The following is a 23,745-nucleotide window of genomic DNA, read 5'->3' on the forward strand; positions in this document are numbered from 1 at the left end:
CGGCCCAATATTTATCCCTCAATCAACATAACAAAAACAGATTATCTGGTCATTATCGCATTGCTGTTTGTGGGAGCTTGCTGTGCGCAAATTGTCTGCTGCATTTCCCAAATTGCAACAGTGACTACACTCCAAAAGTACTTCATTGGCTGTAAAGTGCTTTGAGACGTCTGGTGATTGTGAAAGACGTTATATAAATGCAAGTCTTTCTTTTAATGATTCCAATGAGGAGAACGTGCTCGGGTGGATATTCTCCAACCACTCCCCCTGCCCAACCCCCGGTTCCCTGCATTAATAATCTGGGATGTTTCTTCACTCTCAACACAAATCGACTACATCACATCTCCAAGGAGCTCCAGTAGAAATGCTTTAATGATACAGCCATTTGTGCCGCGAGTTATTTTTTCTGGAACCTTTCTAGAAACTCCAAGTAAACTTTTTTCTGAGGCGCAGAGGCAGGAACAAAATGTCCTCCCGGGTGAGTGAGGATGACAGGATCCATGAATAATGTGGAAAGCTCCTGGCTCATTGCCCCAGGAATGACCCTGTCCGTGTCACCAAACACGTGCAGAGAAGGAAGAGCGATGGGCTCCTCGTAGAAACGCTCGTGAAGCTTGCACCTGCTCCTGAAGCCCGCGATGAGAATCGCAAAATCGAACTGGAATCTGGAGTCTCCCTGCTGCTTGAGGGCACAGATCATAGACACGAGAGCTGCTCCTTGGCTGAAGCCCATGATACCGTCGAACGGGCCCAACTCGACCATGGCTTTGGAGACGGTCTCCAGCGATTCCTCCAGCCCTTTGCAGGTCTCCACATGGTCCAAGGCGTTGAAACTCTCCTCACCGGGGTTCGAGAACCACCAGCCACGGGCATTTTCCTCAGTTTCCCCCGCTTGAATCCCTAGATCAACAAAACAGAACAGAATTATACGATTCTCATTGAGAATTAGTGGGCCAAAGTACCATTTTTTAAAAAAAACTATTTATTCTTAGGACTTGGGTGATGCTGGCAAGGTGATATTTACTGCCCATTCTCAGGAAGGATATATCGGCCTTGGAGGGAATGCAGCGCATTCACCGGAATGATACCGGGGCTAAAAGGGTTAAATTATGAGGACAGATTGCATAGACTAGGCTTGTATTCCCTCGAGTATAGAAGATTAAGGTTTGATCTAATTGAGGTGTTTAAGATGATTAAAGGATTTGAGAGAGAAACTATTTCCTCTGGTGGAAGTCCAGAACAAGGGGGCATAACCTTAAAATTAGAGCCAGGCTGCTCAGAGGTAATGTCAGGAAACACTTCTTCACACAAAGTGCAGTGGAAATCTGGAACTCTCTTCCCCAAAAAGCTGTTGAGGCTGGGGAGTCAATTGAAAATGTCAAAACCTAGATTGATAGATTTTTGTCAGGCAAAGGATATTAAGGAATACAGAATCAAGGCATGTGGATGGAGTTAAGATACAGATCAGCCATAATCTAACTGAATGGCAGAACAGGCTTGAAGGGAATGACCTCCTCCTGTTCCTTGTTTTCACATCCCTCCCTATTTCTGTGATCTCCTACAAGCCCTCCAAGATCCTCTAATTCTAGCTTCTTTCATATTCCCGATTTTCATCGCTCCGTGCCTTCAGCCACTCAAGCCCCAAGCTCTGGTGTTCCTTCCCCAAACCTCACTGCCTCCCTATCTCTCTTTTCTCCTTTAAGAATCTCCGTAAACACTACCTCTATGACCAAGCATTTGGCCAGCTGTCCTAATATCTCATGTGGTTCGGTGTCAAATTTTATTTGATAACGCTCCCGTGAAGTGCCTTGCGACATTTTACTACGTTAAAAGCACTATATAAATGCAATTTGCTGTGGTTCCTATGTTCCATCCCTAGCTACCCTGAGGATAATAAAGAGTCAACATCACGCCGGAGACTAGAGCACAAAAATCTAGGCTGACATTCCAATGCAGTACTGAGGGAGTGCTGCACAGTCGGAGGTGCTGTCTTTCGGATGAGATGTTAAACCGAGGCCCCGTCTGCTCTCAGAAAGATCCCACAGTACTATTTTGAAGAGCAGGGGAGTTCTCCCCGCTGTCTAGGCCAATTTTTATCCCTCAATCAACATCATTATCACATCGCTGTTTGTGGGAGCTTGCTGTGCGCAAATTGGCTGCAGCGTTTCCTACATTCATCATCATAGGCAATCCCTCGGAGACGAGGATGACTTGCTTCCACACTAAAAATGAGTTCTCAGGTAACTGAAGAGTCCAATGCGGGACCTACAGTCTCTGGCACAAGTGGGGCAGACAGTGGTTGAAGGAACGGGTGTGTTGGGTTGCCGCGCGCTCCTTCCGTCGTCTGCGCTGGGTTTTCCTACATCATCCTCATCATAGGCATTCCCTCAGAATCGAGGAAGACTTGCTTCCACTCTTAAAATGAGTCCTTAGGTGGCTGAACAGTCCAATGCGAGAGCCACAGTCCCTGTCACAGGTGGAACAGACAATGGCTGAAGGAAAGGGTAGGTGGGACAGGTTTGCCGCACGCTCTTTCCGCTGCCTGCGCTTGTTTTCTGCATGCTCTCGGTGGGAGCACTTCCTCCACTGAGGGCGGTCTTGGGCCAGGGACTCCCAGGTGTCGGTGGGGATGTTGCACTTTAAAATAGTGCTGTGGGATCTTTCTGAGAGCAGACGGGGCCTCGGTTTAACATCTCATCCGAAAGACAGCACCTCTGACAGTGCAGCACTCCCTCAGTATTGCATTGGAGTGTCAGCCTAGATTTTTGTGCTCTAGTCTCTGGAGGCTTTGAGGGTGTCCTTGAAACGTTTCCTCTGCCCACCTTCCTACATTACAACAGTGACTACACCCCAAAAGTACTTCATTGGCTGTAAAGCGCTTTGAGACGGCCTGAGGTGGTGAAAGGCGCTATATAAATGCAAGTACTGTCTTCTCTTAGTGTGGGGACCAAAGTCTCATGTGGGCCAGGGCAGAGGGGAAGAACACGTGTGAACCGGCTGGGGTTGTTAGCTGGATCTCCCAGAGGTTACAGCCGGGGTTTGGAGGCCCCGGGCTCGGGTAGGTTCGGTTCCCCGGGCTGGCGCTCACCATCCCCGGCGGCAGCGGAAGGCTGAGCCGGGCCCCCCGGAGGCGGCACCCTCAGCGGCGACGACACGTACAGCAGCTCGGCGCGCTTCCTGAGCGCTTTCCGCAGGGAGCCGGTCCGCTCGCGGAAAGATTTCTCGTCCTGCCGGTAACCGTGCACGCAAAACAGCCGCAGCGCCGGGGGAGCCATTACACGGACGCCAACAACAGTCGGCAGCATTCCGCGGCCAAACCCATCCGACTGGGCAACCGAGAGCCCGGTACAAAGTGCCCGCAGTGCGTCCCCCTGACACCACCAATTCCCCATTGAATTGAGTCATTTTATAACTATTGCTTAGATACACTATCTGAGCAACAAAAGAGAGACTTGTATTTATATAGCGCTTTTCACGACCATTGGGCGTCTCAAAGCGTTTCACAGCCAATGAAGTATTTTTAGAGTGTAGTCACTGTTGTAATGTGGGAAACACGGCAGCCAGTTTGCGCACAGCAAGCTCCCAGAAACAGCAATGTGACCATGACCAGATAATCTGTTTTTTTGTTATGTTGAGGGATAACTATTGGCCAGGTCACCGGGATAATGTTTGGTCATCTGCTGTAATTTCTTCTTATGTGGCTTGGTGTCAAATTTATTTGTTTTGCCTTATGAAGTGCCTTGGAACATTTTACCATAAATTAAAGGTGCTATAATAAATAAAAATTGTTGTAACTCCCCTGCTCTTCTTCAAAATAGTCTTTTACGTCCATCTGAGAGAGCAGACAGGGCCTCGGTTTAACATATATTCCAAAAGACGGCACCTCCAACAGTGCAGCACTCCCTCAGCACTGCACAGTCAACCTAGATTTATGTGCTGAAGTCTGCAGAGCAGGACTTGAACCCACAACCTTCTAACCCAGAGACAAGTATGCTACCCACTGAGCCACAGCTATTTGATCTGATTCCAACATCAATGATATGTTTTTTTCTGTAGAAGTATGAAAGAGAAAGAATATTTTGGACGATTTCCATTGTGCTAGAGAAATATTTTAAACGACACATGAATGTGTTATTTATTCCGCCCTGCAGCCCCCCGGCTCGTTTCCTCACCCAAGGCATTGAGAATTGCTGGGGTGGAATCATGGGCGCTAGCAACCCCTATTTTACTCCAGGAGTTGAGCACATGAAGCTGGGTTGATGCTGCGATGCAGCACTGGAATTCCCTCTCTAAACCTCTGTGCCTCTCTCACTTCCTTTCAGACACTCGATAAAACTTACCTCTTTGACCAAGCTTTTGACATCTGCCCTAATATCTTGTGTGGCTCTGTTTCAAATTTTATTTAATGATCGCTCCTGTGAAGCGCCTTGGGATGTTTTACTATGTTAAAGGTGTTGTACTGAAGGGATGCTTTATTCTCAGAGGTACAGTCCTGTAATGTATGCTCACAGGTTGGTTGAGTTGTGAGTGACTTAGCCAGTCACGTGTTGATCACAAGACTCGATAAAACCCCAGCCAGTTGGGTTCAGGGATCTACGATGAGACAGGTGGCTGTGAGCCTGGTGGATGAACTGGTAATGTGTAGTGTGATTGTTAAACCTTTGCTAATACACCAACTAGTTCTTAATAGCAATGTGTTGCTATGAATTCTTAAGCAAAGAACCCATGAAGCAAAAACATTACAAGTCCTTTGGGTGAGGTCTTAATTTGCCAAATCCCCATCTGTCAGTTTCAGTGGTTCAGATTGGCATAGAAACATAGAAACATAGAAAATAGGTGCAGGAGCAGGCCATTCAGCCCTTCTAGCCTGCACCGCCATTCAATGAGTTCATGGCTGAACATGAAACTTCAGTACCCCCTTCCTGCTTTCTCGCCATAACCCTTGATCCCCCGAGTAGTAAGGACTTCATCTAACTCCCTTTTGAATATATTTAGTGAATTGGCCTCAACTACTTTCTGTGGTAGAGAATTCCACAGGTTCACCACTCTCTGGGTGAAGAAGTTTCTCCTCATCTCGGTCCTAAATGGCTTACCCCTTATCCTCAGACTGTGACCCCTGGTTCTGGACTTCCCCAACATTGGGAACATTCTTTCTGCATCTAACCTGTCTAAACCCGTCAGAATTTTAAACGTTTCTATGAGGTCCCCTCTCATTCTTCTGAACTCCAGTGAATACAATCCCAATTGATCCAATCTTTCTTGATAGGTCAGTCCCGCCATCCCGGGAATCAGTCTGGTGAACCTTCGCTGCACTCCCTCAATAGCAAGAATGTCCTTCCTCAAGTTAGGAGACCAAAACTGTACACAATACTCCAGGTGTGGCCTCACCAAGGCCCTGTACAACTGTAGCAACACCTCCCTGCCCCTGTATTCAAATCCCCTCGCTATGAAGGCCAACATGCCATTTGCTTTCTTAACCGCCTGCTGTACCTGCATGCCAACCTTCAATGACTGATGTACCATGACACCCAGGTCTCGTTGCACCTTCCCTTTTCCTAATCTGTCACCATTCAGATAATAGTCTGTCTCTCTGTTTTTACCACCAAATTAAGGATTCCTTGGGACTATTCAAAGAAGAAAAGGAGTTCTCCCAGAGTCCTTCATGAACCAATGTCATCAAAAACAGATTAGCTGGCCTTTCATCTCATGTTTGTGGAGATTGCTGTGTGCAAAATGGCTGCCAAATATGCCTGTATAACAACAGCCACTGCCCTTCAAAGTGAGTCGCTGTATATGAAACCCTTTTGGGTGATTGGAGAAACACGCTGATGCGCACTGCCTTTCCATGGCAATTGGAAAGCAAAAAGACTCTTTGTTCCCAGATTAGATGATTCTTGTTGAGCAACCTATTTTCCCTATCTCCAATATTTTTATAACTAATAACATGTTCCAAGAAAATGAAAAAAAAAAAAAATGTTAATGCCCCAATGATTGCTTGCAGCAGTGTCCAGGAAATTAAACGTTCATTTCCGGAGGGTAGGCAATCCAAACACAAAAGGTCATGATAAAAGGGAACAGGCTGGCTCTCTTGTCTCTTGAAAGGAGAAGGCTGAGGAGTGACCTAATAGAGGTCTTTAAAATTGTGAAAGATTTTTGATAGAGTGGATACAGAGAGAGTGTTTCCATTTGTGGGGAAGAGCATAACTAGTGGCCATCAATATAAGATAGTCACCAAGAAATCAAATAGGGAATTCAGAATAAACATCTTTACCCAGAGAGTGGTGATAATGTGGAACTCGCTGCCACAGGGAATGGTTGAAGCGAATAGTATCGATGCATTTAAGAGGAGGCTAGACAAGCGTATGAGGGAGAAGGGAATAGAGGGTTATGCTGATAGATTTAGATGAGGAAAGATGGGAGGAGGCTCGACTGGAGCATAAACATTGGCATGGACTGGTTGGGCCGAATGGCCTGTTTCTGTGCCGTATATCCAATGTAATGACTCACTTGTTTGTGCCTCACTCTGGAGTTACAATAAATAGGACTAAGGTCACAACAGCTCAAGTACAATATTAGACCTCGTGGAGTCATTCACAAGAGTATCAAAGACATAACAACTAGCAACGAGATTACTAACTTTCACGCAAATAATGACTAACGTTGGTGCATTAGAAAAGTTCTCAGAGGCTGAAGATTGGGAAGCCTTTATGGAGCGGCTCGCCAATATTTCATAGAAAAAATGTAATATCCCCACCGACCCTTGGGAATCCCCGGCCCAAGACCGCTCAAGGAGGAAAATAATCCGAGAAAGTGGCGAACACTTCGAGTCTCTTCATCGGGAGCACGTGGAAGCCAAGTACAAACAACGAAAGGAGCGCACGACAAATCAAGCACCCCACCCACCCAGTCCCTCCAACCACCATCTGCCCCACCTGTGACAGAGACTGTAGATCCCGCATTGGTCTCATCAGTCACCTTAGAACCCATTTTAGTGTGGAAGCAAGTTATCCTCGACTCTAAGGGACTGCCTAAGAAGAAGATTTGATTGGACACGGCCAAAAATCAATGAAAGGTCATGACCACGAACAGATCCAATAAACAGATTAGGAGATGAGTAAAATGGCCTGGAAGAACTTGCATTACAGTACAGCAGTGAGACAGCTCTGCCTACCACAGGAGAAAAGGAACCAAGGCTTTGTCTGTGGCACTCATGCAGCACTAATAAATCTGGATATATATATATATTTATCTTGCACCTTTGCATGGGGAAAGGGACACTCCAATTTGCTGCTTCCCCTCCAATAACGGCAGACCTCTCCTATGAAGGTGGAAAGATAAGAGAACAAGGAAGGATTTTGTCTGGTTCTTTTATAATCACTGTGTTAGGCATGGCTCAGTGGGCAGTGTCATGTGTCCTACAAGGCTTCTGTTGGTACTATCACAAGGTGTGCCACCAGAGGGCACAGCAGTGAGAGACTTGTAGGTTACCTGTACAGGTGTGCTTGGCCTAGTATAAAAGGCAGGCCACCAGGTGTGATCCTCACTCTGGAGTTATCAATAAAGGACTTAAGGTCACTACAGTTCAAGTACAACACATTGCCTCGTGGAGTCATTATTAGAACATCTAAGGACACAACAATTGGCGATGAAATTACGGACTTTCACGCAAAAATGGCTACCCTTGGTACGTTGCAGAAGTTCGCCGATGGTGATGATTGGGACGCCTTTGTGGGGTGGCTCGACCATTTCTTCACAGCAAACGACCTGGCAGGAGACAACCCGGCCACACTGGCTGATAAGAGCAGAGCTATCCTGCTAACCAGCTGTGGGCCCACCGTCTATGGCCTCGTCAGGGACTTGCTGGCACCAGCGAAGGCAACGACCAAGATTTACGAGGAGCTCGTAACACTGATCCATGAGCAACTCACAGCCAGACACAGGTTCTACACTCACCGATGGCCCGAAGGCCAAGAAGTCGCAAAATATGCTGCAGACCTCAGGAGGCTGGCGGCACTGTGTGATCTCGGCGACCACCTCACTGAAGCGCTGCGGGACATTTTTGTCATTGGAATTGGCCATGAGGGCCTTCTTCATAAGCTACTGTCTACGGATACCACAGTCACACTGCAGAAGGTCATCTCTGTGAGACAGGCATTCATGACCTCGGCCTGTGGCTCCAGGCAGCTGACTCATCCTCAGGACTCAAACCCGGCAAGTACTGTGCACAGAATGGCGCCTTTTAGAGGCTGGACTGTAGAATGCGAACCTTCTCAGGGAAGAGAGAACAGGCCCTCGAGTCCCTTAACTCAGAGTCCGCCAAGGGGAGCTAATTGAGTAGCTCCATGCTGGCATTGTGGAGGGAATCACAGAGCTCACCACTGCCGTTTTAAAGACTATGTATGTAACGGCTGCAACACAAAGGGCCACCTCCAGCGAATGTGTAAAATAAATATGACTCACAGTGTTGATGAAGAGTCTGCAGATGGCTATGAATCCAACGCAGATTATGAAACGATAGGCAGAGAGGCAGCTCAGCCCCACGATGAGGTATATAGCATGTTTACCTGCACCACCGAGTGTTCCCCGTTGAGGATGGAAGTCGAGATAGGTGGCGTTCCAGTCTTCATGGAAGTGAACACGGGGGCGAGCCAGTCAGTAATGAATCAAGAAGCCTTTGAGAGGCTATGGGACAATCAAGCTGAACGACCCAAGTTGGTCCCGGTTCAGGCAAAGCTGTGCACCAACACCGATGAACTTATCCCAGTTGTTGGTAGTGCGGATGTAAAGGTACTCCATGATGGCGCGGTGCAGAAGTTACCTCTGTAGATTGTTGCAGGTGATGGACCAACGCTACTCGGACGAAGGTGGATGGAGAAGATCCATTGAAAGTGGGAAGACTTCACCCCTCCAGCGATCGATGTCCCCCGCGCTCAGAGGCAAAGCAAGCCCTCACCTGAGGTTGGACCCAGCACCAGAGAGCAGACCAGCACAGCACCCGAGGCACAGACCGCCCAGCACGATTGCGTGGAGATGATCCAGCTGGGTCGACCCGAGCGCACCTTCCAGGCTCCAGTGGCAGGACTCCGGAGAAAGAAATTCAGATCCAGAAATTCGGAGGCAGAACCCGGGGAGAAGAGGATCACTGTAGTCGACATCGTGGATGGAGAGAGGATCACCCGTAGTCGACATTGTGGATGGAGGAAAGGTGGCGCCTGAACCACAAGGTGATGCGCTGAAGGAAAAGATGGCGGCAGCCAGACCATGAGGTGCAGCGCTGATGGAGCAACATGTGGCACCAAACGGAGAAGAGGATTGGAGTAAAGAAAGCAAGGCTCTCTTAAAGAAGGCCTGCAACCCACCACAATTAAAGGGACAATTCCACACACTCAAGCAATGTAATAGCAACTGAGAGTTAAAGATAAAATGTGTAACTGACAATCAGAGTTGTGTACATGCAATAAGCAAGGAAAAGTCGCACGATCATGTAAAATGTGTAATTGATGATCAGAATTGTGTACATGCAACTAGCAAGGAAAAGTCGCGTGATCGGAGCTACATGTATTCACAATAAGTAATGAAAAGTTGTGCAATGTAGGATTTCAACTGCACACAGCCAATGCAGCGGGCAAACACCCATCGGGAGCACACAGGTCCAGTGAGCTACACAATGCTGTAACCTGCGTCCCTGGGACCAGAGTTATGCACCATGGAGTGTGGCCACAAGCAGCCAATACACAAGAGCTGCAATGCAAGTGATTTCTGGTGGGTATCGATACCCTGCCCCTGATCGGCTCCACCTCTCAGGCACCCGATGGCATCAACCGTGACGAGCCTGAAAGAGCAAACTGTGCTAAGGCGCAGCCCCCAGACCCCATCGCCACCAAAGCCATACCCAGAAATGAAGGGTCACCTGCTACAGTCCTCCCAAAGGGGACCGGGACCAGCCAGGATCCCAAACCAAACAACGCCCAGGCCAGTGAGTCAGCAGTTCCCTGTGCACTGCTAGACGACTGCTCCTCCGGGAGCAGCAGTAACCCATAGCGCAAAGAAAGGACAGGGCGGTCACAGGCATCTGTGAACATGCCCAACGCTAGGAACTACGGCAACAGCCCCAAGAGCAGGCAACTTGCGCCAACTGGGTTCCCACTGCCAGCATTGGGCACCGCGCCGCCACCTGACTACCTGGACACCGTCCAGCAGTTCTGGAACTAGTTTGTCCTTATGCATCGGGTCACCGATCCCCTGTACGCATCGATACCAGCCTAACGTACTTGTCTCACAACTGAACCACAAATGTAATGCAAACTTGTTTTTCTGAACTTGAATGTGTAGAGCTAAGCCCAGAGCACAGTCAATGCTGAGTCGATTTGCACTAAAGGCTTGGGAGAGAGTGATGTCATGTATTACTGTTTGTATTATCACATGGTGTGCCACTAGAGGGCACAGCAGTGGAAGACTTACAGGTTACCTGTACAGGTGTGCCTGGCCTTGTATAAAAGGCACGCCACCAGGGGTGATCCTCACTCTGAAGTTAAAGGACTAAGGTCACTTCAGTTCAAGTACAACACATTGCCTCGTGGAGTCATTATTAGAGCATCTAAGGACACAACAGGCAGCACTCTCGTCTCTGAGTCAGACGGTCATGGGTTCAAGTCCCACTCCAGAGACTTTAGCCCAAAATTTATGCCGACACTTCAGTGCAGTGCTGAGGGAGTACTGCACTGTCGTAGGTGCCGTCTTTCGGATGAGACGTTAAACCGAGGCTCCGTCTGCCCTCTCAGGTGGACATAAAAGATCCAATGGCATTATTTCAAAGAAGAGCAGGGGAGTTATCCCCGGTGTCCCGGCCAATATTTATCCCTCAATCAACATCGCTAAAAAATCTGGTCTCTATCACTGTTTGTGGGAGCTTGCTGTGTGCAAATGGCTGCCGCGTTTCCTACATTATAATAGTGACTACACTTGAAAAAGTAATTAAATGACTAAAGCACTTCGGCACGTCCTGAGGTTATGAAGATTGCTATATAAATGCAAATCTTTTCCTTACAGAGATCACAACCAGATGGAACTATGTCACAGTGGGTCAACACAATTTATTTGAACTTAATATATTGATTTGCTCGGCTACACATCCTGACACGTGTCCCTCGGCAATTGCTGCCTCGTGTTGTAGGGAGGACTTTCGCTGACTTTGTCAACTGACCTAGTACTTCTCCAGCTGCATCTTTTTTGTTTGTTGCAGAATTGTTCCACTCACCGTGATCATAGTCATTATCGCGAGCGCTTTGCCAGACGTTTATCAAGGCTGTTCGGCATTTGCGACCACCTCTTCCAGGCCCTCGGCCTCTTGTTGTGAGAAAAATGATGCAGAAGTCGTTGGCATGTCTTGATTTTCCACACAGTTCAGTCATCAGAAAAGTCAATCAGTCTTCTCGTAATCCGCATAATGAAAGGCAGAGGTCCAAGGATTGATCCCTACGGGACTCCATTAATCACAGCTGCCCCACTCAAGTAATTCCCATTAATGGATACCTTCTGCTTCTTGTTGTCAAGCCAATTTTTGATCCAATTAGCAATTATACCCTTGATTCCATAAGGGCTTCGCTTTTTTTGTGCGTGAGGGACTTAAGTATGATGCTTTCTGAAGGTCATGGTTAATTTCCCTCATTCACTGACTTGGTCACGGCGTTATCAAATTGAAATCATTTTTGTGGCTGAGGACGAGTAGCACTTGTTGACTTCTCAAGAGGTTCCATCCCTTTCAATTGTGAAGCCACTTGAAAATACAAATTAGGTGGACCAGGCCCTGGAGGATTTCCCCCTCCCTCGTTCAAGGATGCTGAGGCCGACTCTAAAAGAAAAGAAAGATTTGCATTTATATAGAGCTTTTCACGACCACCGAATGTCTCAAAGCGGAGTGTAGTCACTGTTGTCATGTGGGAAACGCAACAACCAATTTATGCACAGCAAGCTCCCACAAACAGCAATTTGATAATGGCCAGATAATATGATTCTGTTCTTTTGTTTGAGGAATAAATATTGGCCAGGACACCAGGGATAACTCACCTGCTCTTCTTCGAAATAGTGCCTTGTTATCTTTTACGTCCATCTGAGAGAGCAGACGGGGCCTTGATTTAACGTCTCATCTGAAAGACGGCACCTCTGACAGTTCAGCACTCCCTCAGCACTGCACTTGAATTTTAACCCCATATTTATGTGATCAAGCCCCTAGAGTGGGACTTGAACGCACAACCTTCTGACTCAGAGGCGAGTGTGCTGCCCACTTTAAAAAAATAAATATCGATAGTTATTGAACATTAAGAACATTTACAATATCATGATCATTCCATCGTATCATACAAATCCATTCCTCTAACACATGTTAACATCAAAACCTGAAGTTTAATTTGTCTCCTGTAACATATAATAATCTATTGTACTTTACAAATTGATTATAAAATACTATCTTTAAATTCTTTTCTGAATAAAACAACCACAGAGCCTTATAATGATCTTTTAGTTTACATTTAAAATACTCTTTTAGGTTTATTCTCCTCCCCTTAGAAAACAGAGCATTCCTTCTTTGCATAATCACAAATCTAGCCAAACTGAACATTAAATTAATTGCCACTTCGCTACTCTCTTGCAATTCACATCTCAAAATTGAGTCCCACGGGATTCCCATTCTTGCTCTTCAATCCTCATTCAACAAGAAAACCTCACACAACTGTCGAACATAGTGCTTAAAATACTTCAACTGCCGACATAACAACACCAGCAAATGGGACAGAGTCCCATCCCGTGTCCCACACACTGGGCACGTTGCCACCTCTACTCACCCAATCTTACATAAGACCATCATGGTAAAAATCTGGTTATGAGCCAATTTGAAATCTAGTTCAATCCATTCTGGACATTTAAAATTCACCCACACTCCCTTCCAAATCCTGTTGAAGTCCAGCTGTGGGTATATATTCTGCCAAAACTCCTGATCAGCAGGTGCCTTAAATCTCCATTCACTAAATACTCCATAGAAATCTCGAGTATTACAGTTGTCAACTTGGATCAACTCCTCCCCTTTCTCCAGCAGAAAGCTAGGAAAAGCGGGATGCATTATACCTCCTTTGGAGATTTGCGTATTTATTTCTTCCATCCAATCCTGTGGCATTGCTCTCACAATCTTCTCATACATGATCTTAATTGGATTTTCCTCTACCTCCTGATCCTCTTCCCAAACCATGTCCCTCACTACCGTTTCCGGCAACCAACCTGGAATTACCTCATATGATACATCTTTCACATATATAATACCTGAACCAGCTTTTATAAAAGCTTGATTAAATAATACCTCTCCTTCAATGTTGATCCATCTGTTCAAAAATAAGGACTGTTCTAAAAATTCCTCAGCACCTTTAAAAATTGGGCCCAAGTGTCTACAACCCCCTTATAAAACCTAGGGAGAGGTTTAATCGATTTCAAAAACATATTGTTGTATTCCATATCAAATATTCCCTGTCTTCCTATCCCACTTAATAAAAAAAAAGTGCTGGAAACAGCTCTTCCAAAAACTTGTATTTGTCTTCTGAAGAAATCTCTTCACCCACTTAATTCTAACGGATTTTTTCTTCAAATCAATATCTGGGAAAATGAGTCCTCCTTAATTTCGCTGTCCAATGATGGTATTGTAAGTAACCAAGATTGGTTTCCCTTCCCATAAAAACTTTATACAAGATCCTCGGATAGACTTTTCCGCCCACTGAGGAATATCCTCCACCGTCAATAAGTCATCATTATCGATGGTCCCTCGAACGAGGATGACTTGCTTCCACGAGTTCACAGGTGTTTCGATGAAGGACCCGATGTTCCAGTCCTGAACTCCAATTGAGGGAGTGGAAGATGCCTGTGTGTGAATTTTTTTAACGTGTGGTGACCGTTGCACACCAGCCACCACACGGGCTCGACAGAGCTAGGTCTTGGTCTAGTGGCAAGGATTAACCAAGATGAAACATAGAAACATAGAAAATAGGTGCAGGAGTAGGCCATTCGGCCCTTCGAGCCTGCACCGCCATTCAATAAGATCATGGCTGATCATTCCCTCTGTACCCCTTTCCTGCTTTCTCTCCATACCTCTTGATCCCCTTAGCCGTAAGGGCCATATCTAACTCCCTCTTGAATATATCCAATGAACTGGCATCAACAACTCTCTGCGGCAGGAAATTCCACAGATTAACAACTCTCTGAGTGAAGAAGTTTCTCCTCATCTCAGTCCTAAATGGCCTACCCCTTATCCTCAGACTGTGTCCCCTGGTTCTGGACTTCCCCAACATCGGGAACATTCTTCCCGCATCTGACCTGTCCAGTCTCGTCAGAATCTTATACCTTTCTATGAGATCCCCTCTCATCCTTCTAAACTCCAGTGAATAAAGGCCCAGTTGATCCAGTCTCTCCTCATATGACAGTCCAGCCATCCCTGGAATCAGTCTGGTGAACCTCCGCTGCACTCCCTCAATTGCAAGAATGTCCTTCCTCAGATTAGGAGACCAAAACTGTACACAATATTCCAGGTGAGGCCTCACTAAGGCCCTGTACAACTGCATTAAGATCTCCCTGCTCCTATATTCAAATCCCCTAGCTATGAAGGCCAACATACCATTTGCCTTCTTCACTGCCTGCTGTACCTGCATGCCCACTTTCAGTGACTGATGAACCATAACACCCAGGTCTCGTTGCACCTCCCCCTTTCCTAATCTGCTGCCATCCAGATAATATTCAGCCTTCATGTTTTTGCCCCCAAAATGGATAACCTCACATTTATCCACATTATAATGCATCTGTCATGCATTTGCCCACTCACCTAACCTGTCCAAGTCACCCTGCAGCCTCTTAGCGTCCTCCTCACAGCTCACACCACCACCCAGTTTAGTGTCATCCACAAACTTGGAGATATTACTCTCAATTCCTTCATCTAAATCGTTAATGTATATTGTAAAGAGCTAGGGTCCCAGCACTGAGCCCTGCGGCACTCCACTAGTCACTGCCTGCCATTTATCTCGACTCTCTGCTTCCTGTCTGCCAACCAGTTCTCTATCCACGTCAGTACATTACCCCCAATACCATGCGCTTTGATTTTGCACACCAATCGCTTGTGCGGGACCTTGTCAAAAGCCTCTTGAAAGTCTAAATACACCACATCCACTGGTTCTCCCTTGTCCACTCTGCTCGTTACATCCCCAAAAAATTCCAGAAGATTCGTCAAGCATGATTTCCCTTTCATAAATCCATGCTGACTTGGTCCGATCCTGTCACTGCTTTCCAAATTCGCTGCTATTTCATCCTTAATGATTGATTCCAGCATTTTCCCCACTCCCGATGTCAGGCTAACCGGTCTATAATTACCTGTTTTCTCTCTCCCTCCTTTTTTAAAAAGTGGTGTTACATTAGCTACCTTCCAGTCCATAGGAACTGATCCAGAGTCGATAGACTGTTGGAAAATGATCACCAATGCATCCACTATTTCTAGGACCACTTCCTTAAGTACTCTGGGATGCAGACTATCAGGCCCCGGGGATTTATCAGCCTTCAATCCCATCAATTTCCCTAACACAATTTCCCGCCAAATAAGGATATCCTTCAGTTCCTCCTTCTCACTAGACCTACTGTCCCCTAGTACAATCGAAAGGTTATTTGTGTCTTCCTTCGTGAATACAGAGTCCTTTTCAGGATGGCAGGCAGTGACTAGTGGAGTGCCGCAGGGCTCAGTACTGGGACCCCAGCTCTTTACAATATACATTAACGATTTAGATGACCGGAGACCTGCTCTGCTGAACGGACCTAGCACCCCTGGGCCTTCGGCTTTTCTGGGCCCCTGTTGTGTATGCTTTAACTGTTACACTGAGTACTGTTTAACTCCAAGAGGTATAACCTTGGCTCTGCTTTATTAAGGCCCAAAGTGACTGATATACAAAATGGTTGGCCTTTTATACTTGGGCTACACACACGTGCGTGCAGCCAAATGGCCTCCAACAGTGACGCCATATAGTGGCTAGTGATCCCGAAAGTACATACATGACAATACCCTCCTCTGAGGTATTAACACAGTCTTTTACAAATTGAGATATTCCGGTGTTTTACGCTCCCGGGTTGACCGTCTCAGTTCAACTCCAGCCTTGGGTGAGTGTTCAGAATCTGTTGTGACTGGTGGCTGGGTGGCTGACCTGGTGGGAGTGGCAATGGCCATGTCAGGGATTGAAAGTCCATTTTCACCGATGACCACTGAGTCCTCTGATGACTGGGGGTAGGTTGGTTGGTCGTCGATTGTCTCTTCCTCCGACTGTTCCGGTTCGTCTGTGTGCCACAGCTTTGTCTGATCCATATGTTTCCTGCATGTTTACCCATTTTTGAGCTTGACAATAAATACTCTGTTGCCTTCCTTGGCCATGACAGTACCAGTGATCCACTTGGGACCCTCACCATAATTCAGAACATATCCAGGATCATTTACAGAAATATCGCGTGACACAGCTGCGCAATCGTGATACCCTTGCTGACTTTGTCTTCTGTATTCAACAGGATTATTCAAGTCAGGGTGTACAAGAGATAGCTTGGTCTTAAGACCTCTTTTCATCATTAGTTCAGCAGGCGAGACCCCGGTAAGCGTGTGTGGTCTTGTCCTGTAACTAAGCAGTATGCATGATAGGCGGGTCTGCAGTAACCCTTGGGTTACTCGCTTCATACTCTGCTTTATGATTTGGACAGCATGTTCTGCTTGCCCATTGGATGCAAGTTTGAACGGTGCTGACCTTACATGTTTGATACCATTGAGTTTCATAAACTCTTGAAGCTCCTGACTGGTGAAGCACGATTCGTTGTCGCTAACAATGATGTCAGGCAGACCATGTGTCGTGAACATGACACTGAGATTCTCAATGGTAGCTGTGGATGTGCTGGATGACATGATTATACACTCTATCCATTTCGAATGTGCATCCACCACAACTAAAAACATCTTCCCCAGGAAGGGATCTGCAAAGTCTATGTGGATCCAGGACCATGGTTTCAATGAGCACGACCACAGACTCAGCGACGATTCCGTTGGTGCTTTGCTGAGCTGCATGCACTGTGTTGCACTGATGCACACATTATTCCAGCTCAGAGTCAATTCCCGGCCACCATACATGAGACCTGGTGATGGCTTTCATCATTACAATGCCGGGATGTGTGCTACGTAGCTCACGTACAAATTTCTCTCTCCCTTTTTTGGGCATAACAATACGATTGCCCCACAGTATGCAATCCGACTGAAAAGACAGTTCGTCTTTGCGACAAATGTAAGGTTTGGTCTCCTCGCACATTTACTTGGGTATGGCAGACCAATCACCTTTGAGCATGCAACTCTTCACCACCGATAAAATCGGGTCCTGGCTGGTCCAGGTCTTAACTTGTTGAGCCGTGACAGGGGTTCCTTCACTTTCAAAAGCATCCATAACTAACAATAGGTCCGCCGGTTGTGGCGTTTCTACTTCCGGTGTGGGCAACGGCAGACGGCTCAAAGCATCGGCACAATTCTCGGTGCCAGCTCTATGGCAAATGACATAATCATAAGCGGATAATGTCAGCGCCCACCTCTGGATGTGGGATGAAGCATTGGTATTGGTATTGATACCTTTGTTTTCGGAGAACAGTGAAATGAGCGGCTTGTGATTTGTCTCCAGTTCAAACTGAAGACCAAACAGGTACTGATGCATCTTTTTAACCCCATACACACAGGCTAGTGCTTCTTTCTCTGTCATGTTGTAGGCTCTTTCCGCTTTAGACAAATCTTTTGAAGCATACGCGACTGGTTGAAGTTTACCCGACTCTTTAGCTTGTTGGAGTACGCGACCAATTCCACATGACGAAGCATCACAGGCCAATACTAAACGTTTACATGGGTCATAATGTACCAGCAGCTTGTTAGAGAAAAGCAGATTAGTGGCTTTCTCAAAAGTTGTCTTCAGACGCACCCCACACCCAGTTGTCACCTTTTCTTAGCAGCATGTGCAGTGGTTCTAATAAGGTGCTCAATTTAGGTAGGAAGTTACCGAAGTAGTTGAGTAGATCCAGGAACGAACGCAACTGCGTCACATTCTTGATGGCCTTGGTTTTCGCGTCCGTGGGCCTGATGCCGTCAGCAGCAATTTTCCTCCCCAGGAATTCGACCTCTGGTGCCATGAAGACGCACTTCGAGCGTTTCAGTCCGAGTCCCATTTTGTCCAGACGATGTAGAACCTCTTCCAGGTTGTTCAGATGTTCCTCGGAGTGACGACCTGTGATCAGGATGTCACCTTGGAACACGACGGTTCTGGGAACGGACTTCAGTAGACTCTCCATGTTCCTCTGAAATATTGCTGCATGCAGCCGAGCGAATTCCAAAAGGGCACCTGTGATAAATAAACAGTCCTTTATGCGTGTTAATGCACATAAGTCTCTTCGACGTCTCGACCAGCTCCTGTGTCATGTAGGCCAACGTCAAGTCCAGTTTGGTGAACGACTTCCCCCCCAGCTAGCGTTGCAAACAAGTCATCAGCCTTCGGTAACGGGTACTGATCCTGTTTCGAAATCCTGTTGATCGTAGCCTTGCAGTCTCCACAGATTCTGACTGTGCCATCACTTTACAGCGCAGGACAATGGGGCTGGCTCATTCATTAAATTCAACTAGTGATATGATCCCTTCACGCTGGAGTCTGTCCAGTTCGATTTCGACCTTCTCCCTCATCAATATGGAACTGCCTGAGCTTTATGATGGATGGGTCTTGCATCCGAGTCCACGTGGATCTGTACCTTGGCTCCCGTGATGTTGCCGATGCCTGGTTCGAACAACGAGGGGAACTTGCTCAGTACTTGGGCACATGTATCTTTCTCCGATGACAATGCCTTGATGTTGTTCCAGTCGCAGCTGATTTTTTTCAAGCCAGTTCCTGCCAAACAGCGTTGGGCCATTGCCTGGGACAATCCATAGCGGTAACTCATGAACCGCACCATCATACGACACTTTAATTGTGGCACTGCCAATCACCGTTATGAGTCCTTTGGTGTACGTGCGCAACTTGGCATGGACTGTACTCAGCCTGGGCCTCACAGCCTTAGTATCCCACAGCTTGTCGAAGGCCCTCTGGCTCATTATCGATTGACTCGCCCCTGTGTCCAGTTCCATCGATACCGGCACCCCATTAAATTTCATGTTGATCATTATTGGTTTGCTCTTAGTTAGGAACGAGTACAGTCCATACACTTCCTCCTCTAATATCTCGGATTGCGTATCTGGATCCATGCTAGTCTGACCATCATCCTCCACGTGGTGTGTCGCAGCACGCTTGCTCATCTACGGACACTTGCACTGGAGATGCCCCACTCTCAGACAGCCTTTGCAACTATATTTTTTAAATCGGTACTGCTGGTGCCGGTGATTTGCCCCACAACGCCAACACGGAGAAATCGGTTGCATTCCCGCTGGCAGACTTTGGGCAGGTTTTGAGTACACAGTCGGGTAGGCCCTGCCATGTGCCGCTCTGCTGAACACCAAATCAATCACATTTACAGTACTTGCCGAATTTCAATTTTTCACTGATATGCTTTAGACTTCTATCCGTCGTCATGCATGACTGAGCGATCGTGATAACCCTGTTCAAGTCCAATGTCTCCACCGCCAGTAGTTTACGCAGGATCACCTTGTGGTTGATGCCGATTGATACGTCCTTACTATACAGTATAAATGCACACGAGGCCCATGCTTGAGAGAAGGTCAGTCTGTGACCTGTCCTTTATTCCTTAGCACTCAAGTGATGGAAGTGGGTGGAGCTTCCCCTTTTCTACCTGAAGGACCAGGTTAGGAGTGTCTCCCACAAGTTCACCACCTAGTGTTCATTGTTCTCACAGTGTACAACTTAGGTCAGATTATACATGGGTTACAATGTTGGTTGTATACATGACATCACCTCCCCCCCAAAGTCTTACTGGGATCACAGGTTGAGTCTCTCTGGTGGTTTACGCTCTCTTTTAGAGCGTCTGAGTTGGGGCTCCGGTTGTTGGGCGCTGGCCTGAGTGTCTGCTGTTTGCAGTGCCTCAGGCCTATCCGGACTGCCCACAGTGACTGGGCTCTCCTCCCTTTGATTCCGGTGTTCGGTCACCTGTGGTGGAGTAAACTCTATGTCGTGTTCTTCCTCTGCTTCTTCTACGAGGTTGCTGAACCTCTTTTTTGTTTGATCCACATGTTTGCAGCAGATTTGTCCATTGTTAAGTTTAACTACCAGAATCCTATTTCCCTCTTTGGCAATCACAGTACCTGCGAGCCATTTGGGCCCTGCAGCGTAGTTGAGGACAAAAACAGGGTCATTTACATCAATACATCGCACTCTTGCATTCCTGTCATGGTAGTCATATTGTGACTGCCGCCTGCTCTTGACAATTTCTTTCATGGTGGGGTGTATAAGGGATAACTGGGTTTTGAGCATCCTTTTCATTAGCAGCTCTGCGGGTGGGACCCCTGTGAGCGAGTGTGGTTGGGATCTGTAGGCCAACAAGAGGCGTGATAAGCGCCTTTGTAGGGAACCCCCTTGGATTCTGAGCATCCCCTGTTTGATTATCTGTACTGCTCGTTCTGCCTAGCCATTTGAGGCCAGCTTGAACGGTGCCGTTCTGACATGGTTAATTCCATTGCCTACCATGAAGTCCTGGAATTCAATGCTTGTAAAGCATGGGCCATTGTCACTGACCAAGATGTCCGGTAGACTGTGGGCAGCGAACATTGCCCGTAGACTTTCATGGCAGAGGATGTGCTTGAATTTAAAATTTCACACTTGATCCATTTGGAGTAGGTGTCTACTACAACCAAAAACATTTTTCCCATGAAAGGACCTGCGCAGTCCACATGGATGCGTGACCAAGGCTTGGCGGGCCAGGACCAGGGGCTAAGGGGGGCTTCCCTGGGTGCGTTGCCCAGCTGGGCACACGTGTTGCATCTGCGAACACAAAGTTCCAGATCTGCATCTATCCTTGGCCACCAAACGTGTGACCTGGCAATTGCCTTCATCATGACAATGTCCGGGTGCTCATTGTGGAGTTCTCTGATGAACACCTCTCTGCCCAAGTGGGGCATGACTACGCGGTTTCCCCACAGTAGGCAATCGGCCTGAATCGAGAGTTCATCCCTGCGCCTGTGAAATGGTTTAAATTCCTCAGGGCATGCCCTGTACGTGGCTGCCCAGTCCCCATTCAGGACACATTTCTTGACTAGAGACAATAGCGGGTCTCTATTTGTCCAGACTTTAATCTGACGGGCTGTCACGGGTGAGCCTTCGTTTCCGAAAGCTTCAACAGCCATGATCATCTCAGCATCATGCTTGGTAGCCCCCTCAGTGGTGGCTAGTGGAAACCTGCTGAGTGCATCGGCGCAGTTTTCGGTGCCCGGTCTGTGCCGAATTGTGTAGTCATAGGCGGCTAACGTGAGTGCCCGCCTCTGTATGCGGGCCGATGCGTTTGCATTTATGGCCTTGTTGTCAGCCAAAAGGGACGTTAGGGGTTTGTGATCTGTCTCCAGCTCAAATGTCCTGCCAAACAGGTACTGGTGCATTTTCTTTACCGCATATACACATGTGAGCACCTCCTTTTCTACCATCCTGTAGCCCCTTTCTGCCTGGGACAGACTCCTGGAGGCATAAGCTACCGGCTGCAACTGACCCTTGGCATTGACATGCTGCAACACACACCCGACACCATAGGACGACGCATCGCACATTAACACAAGTTTCTTACATGGGTCATATAGCGTTAACAGATTGTTGGAACATAACAAATTGCATGCTCTATTAAAAGCCCTTTCCTGGCTGTCCCCCCAGACCCATTTGCGACCTTTGCGTAGGAGCACGTGTAGTGGCTCGAGCAGCGTGCTCAATTTGGGAAGAAAGTTACCAAAATAGTTCAGGAGCCCCAGGAACGAACGCAGCTCCGTCATGTTACGGGGTCTGGGTGCTCTCTGGATCGCTTCCGTCTTGGACGCAGTAGGGCTGATCCCATCTGCTGCTACCCTCCTCCCCAGGAATTCTACCTCTGGAGCTAGGAAGACGCACTTCGCCTTTTTCAGTCGCAGCCCTACCCGGTCCAGTCTGCGTAGCACCTCCTCCAGGTTGTGGAGGTGTTCTTCAGTATGGTAACCCGTGATGAGGATGTCATCCTGAAAAACCACCGTCCCTGGAATCGACTTGAGGAGGCTTTCCATATTTCGTTGGAAGATCGCGGCGGCCGAGTGAATCCCGAACAGACATCTGTTGTACTCAAACAACCCCTTGTGTATCGTGATGGTAGTCAGCTTCTTCGACTCACTCGCCAGCTCCTGGGTCATGTAAGCTGAGGTCAGGTCCAATTTTGAAAAAAGTTTGCCACTGGATAGCGTCGTAAAGAGGTCCTCTGCTCTCGGTAGCGGGTACTGGTCTTGGAGTGACAACCGATTGATGGTAGAAACATAGAAACATAGAAAATAGGTGCAGGAGTAGGCCATTCGGCCCTTCTAGCCTGCACCGCCATTCAATGAGTTCATGGCTGAACATGCAACTTCAGTACCCCATTCCTGCTTTCTCGCCATACCCCTTGATCCCCCTAGTAGTAAGGAATTCATCTAACTCCTTTTTGAATATATTTAGTGAATTGGCCTCAACAACTTTCTGTGGTAGAGAATTCCACAGGTTCACCACTCTCTGGGTGAAGAAGTTTCTCCTCATCTCGGTCCTATATGGCTTACCCCTTATCCTTAGACTGTGACCCCTGGTTCTGTACTTCCCCAACATGGGGAACATTCTTCCTGCATCTAACCTGTCTAAACCCGTCAGAATTTTAAATGTTTCTATGAGGTCCCCTCTCATTCTTCTGAACTCCAGTGAATACAAACCCAGTTGATCCAGTCTTTCTTGATAGGTCAGTCCCGCCATCCCAGGAAGCAGTCTGGTGAACCTTCGCTGCACTCCCTCAATAGCAAGAATGTCCTTCCTCAAGTTAGGAGACCAAAACTGTACACAATACTCCAGGTGTGGCCTCACCAAGTCCCTGTACAACTGTAGTAACACCTCCCTGCCCCTGTACTCAAATCCCCTCACTATGAAGGCCAACATGCCATTTGCTTTCTTAACCGCCTGCTGTACCTGCATGCCAACCTTCAATGACTGATGTACCATGACACCAGGTCTCGTTGCACCTCCCCTTTGCCTAATCTGTCACCATTCAGGTAATAATCTGTCTCTCTGTTTTTACCACCAAAGTGGATAACCTCACATTTATCCACATTATACTTCATCTGCCATGCATTTGCCCACTCACCTAACCTATCCAAGTCACTCTGCAGCGTCATAGCATCCTCCTCGCAGCTCACATTGCCATCCAACTTAGTGTCATCCGCAAATTTGGAGATACTACATTTAATCCCCTCTTCTAAATCATTAATGTACAGTGTAAACAGCTGGGGCCCCAGCACAGAACCTTGCGGTACCCCACTAGTCACTGCCTGCCATTCTGAAAAGTACCCATTTACTCCTACTCTTTGCTTCCTGTCTGACAACCAGTTCTCAATCCATGTCAGCACACTACCCCCAATCCCATGTGCTTTAACTTTGCACATTAATCTCTTGTGTGGGACCTTGTCGAAAGCCTTCTGAAAGTCCAAATATACCACATCAACTGGTTCTCCCTTGTCCACTCTACTGGAAACATCCTCAAAAAATT

The 23,745-nt window shown here is 47.3% G+C and overlaps 1 protein-coding gene across 2 annotated transcripts in view; it reads right to left on the reverse strand.

Annotated features, from left to right (window-relative positions):
* Nucleotides 1–344: 344 nt before the first annotated feature.
* The window catches only part of ovca2 (OVCA2 serine hydrolase domain containing), a 53,840-nt gene continuing 30,439 nt past the window's right edge, over nt 345–23,745 (reverse strand). Inside the window, exons 2-3 of one of the 2 annotated variants that reach the window (XM_070858051.1) lie at nt 11,258–11,851; nt 345–900 (exon numbers count right to left, since the gene is read on the reverse strand). In XM_070858051.1, coding sequence (XP_070714152.1) covers nt 398–900; nt 11,258–11,411 — 657 coding nt within the window. In that variant the 5' untranslated portion in view covers nt 11,412–11,851 and the 3' untranslated portion in view covers nt 345–397. Of the gene's footprint in view, nt 901–3,088; nt 3,333–11,257; nt 11,852–23,745 lie in introns of those variants that run through there. The other variant, XM_070858050.1, reaches the window with a different exon arrangement.

The sequence above is a fragment of the Pristiophorus japonicus genome, chromosome 16 (assembly GCF_044704955.1).
Source record: "Pristiophorus japonicus isolate sPriJap1 chromosome 16, sPriJap1.hap1, whole genome shotgun sequence".
In the NCBI taxonomy this organism is placed as follows: domain Eukaryota; kingdom Metazoa; phylum Chordata; class Chondrichthyes; family Pristiophoridae; genus Pristiophorus; species Pristiophorus japonicus.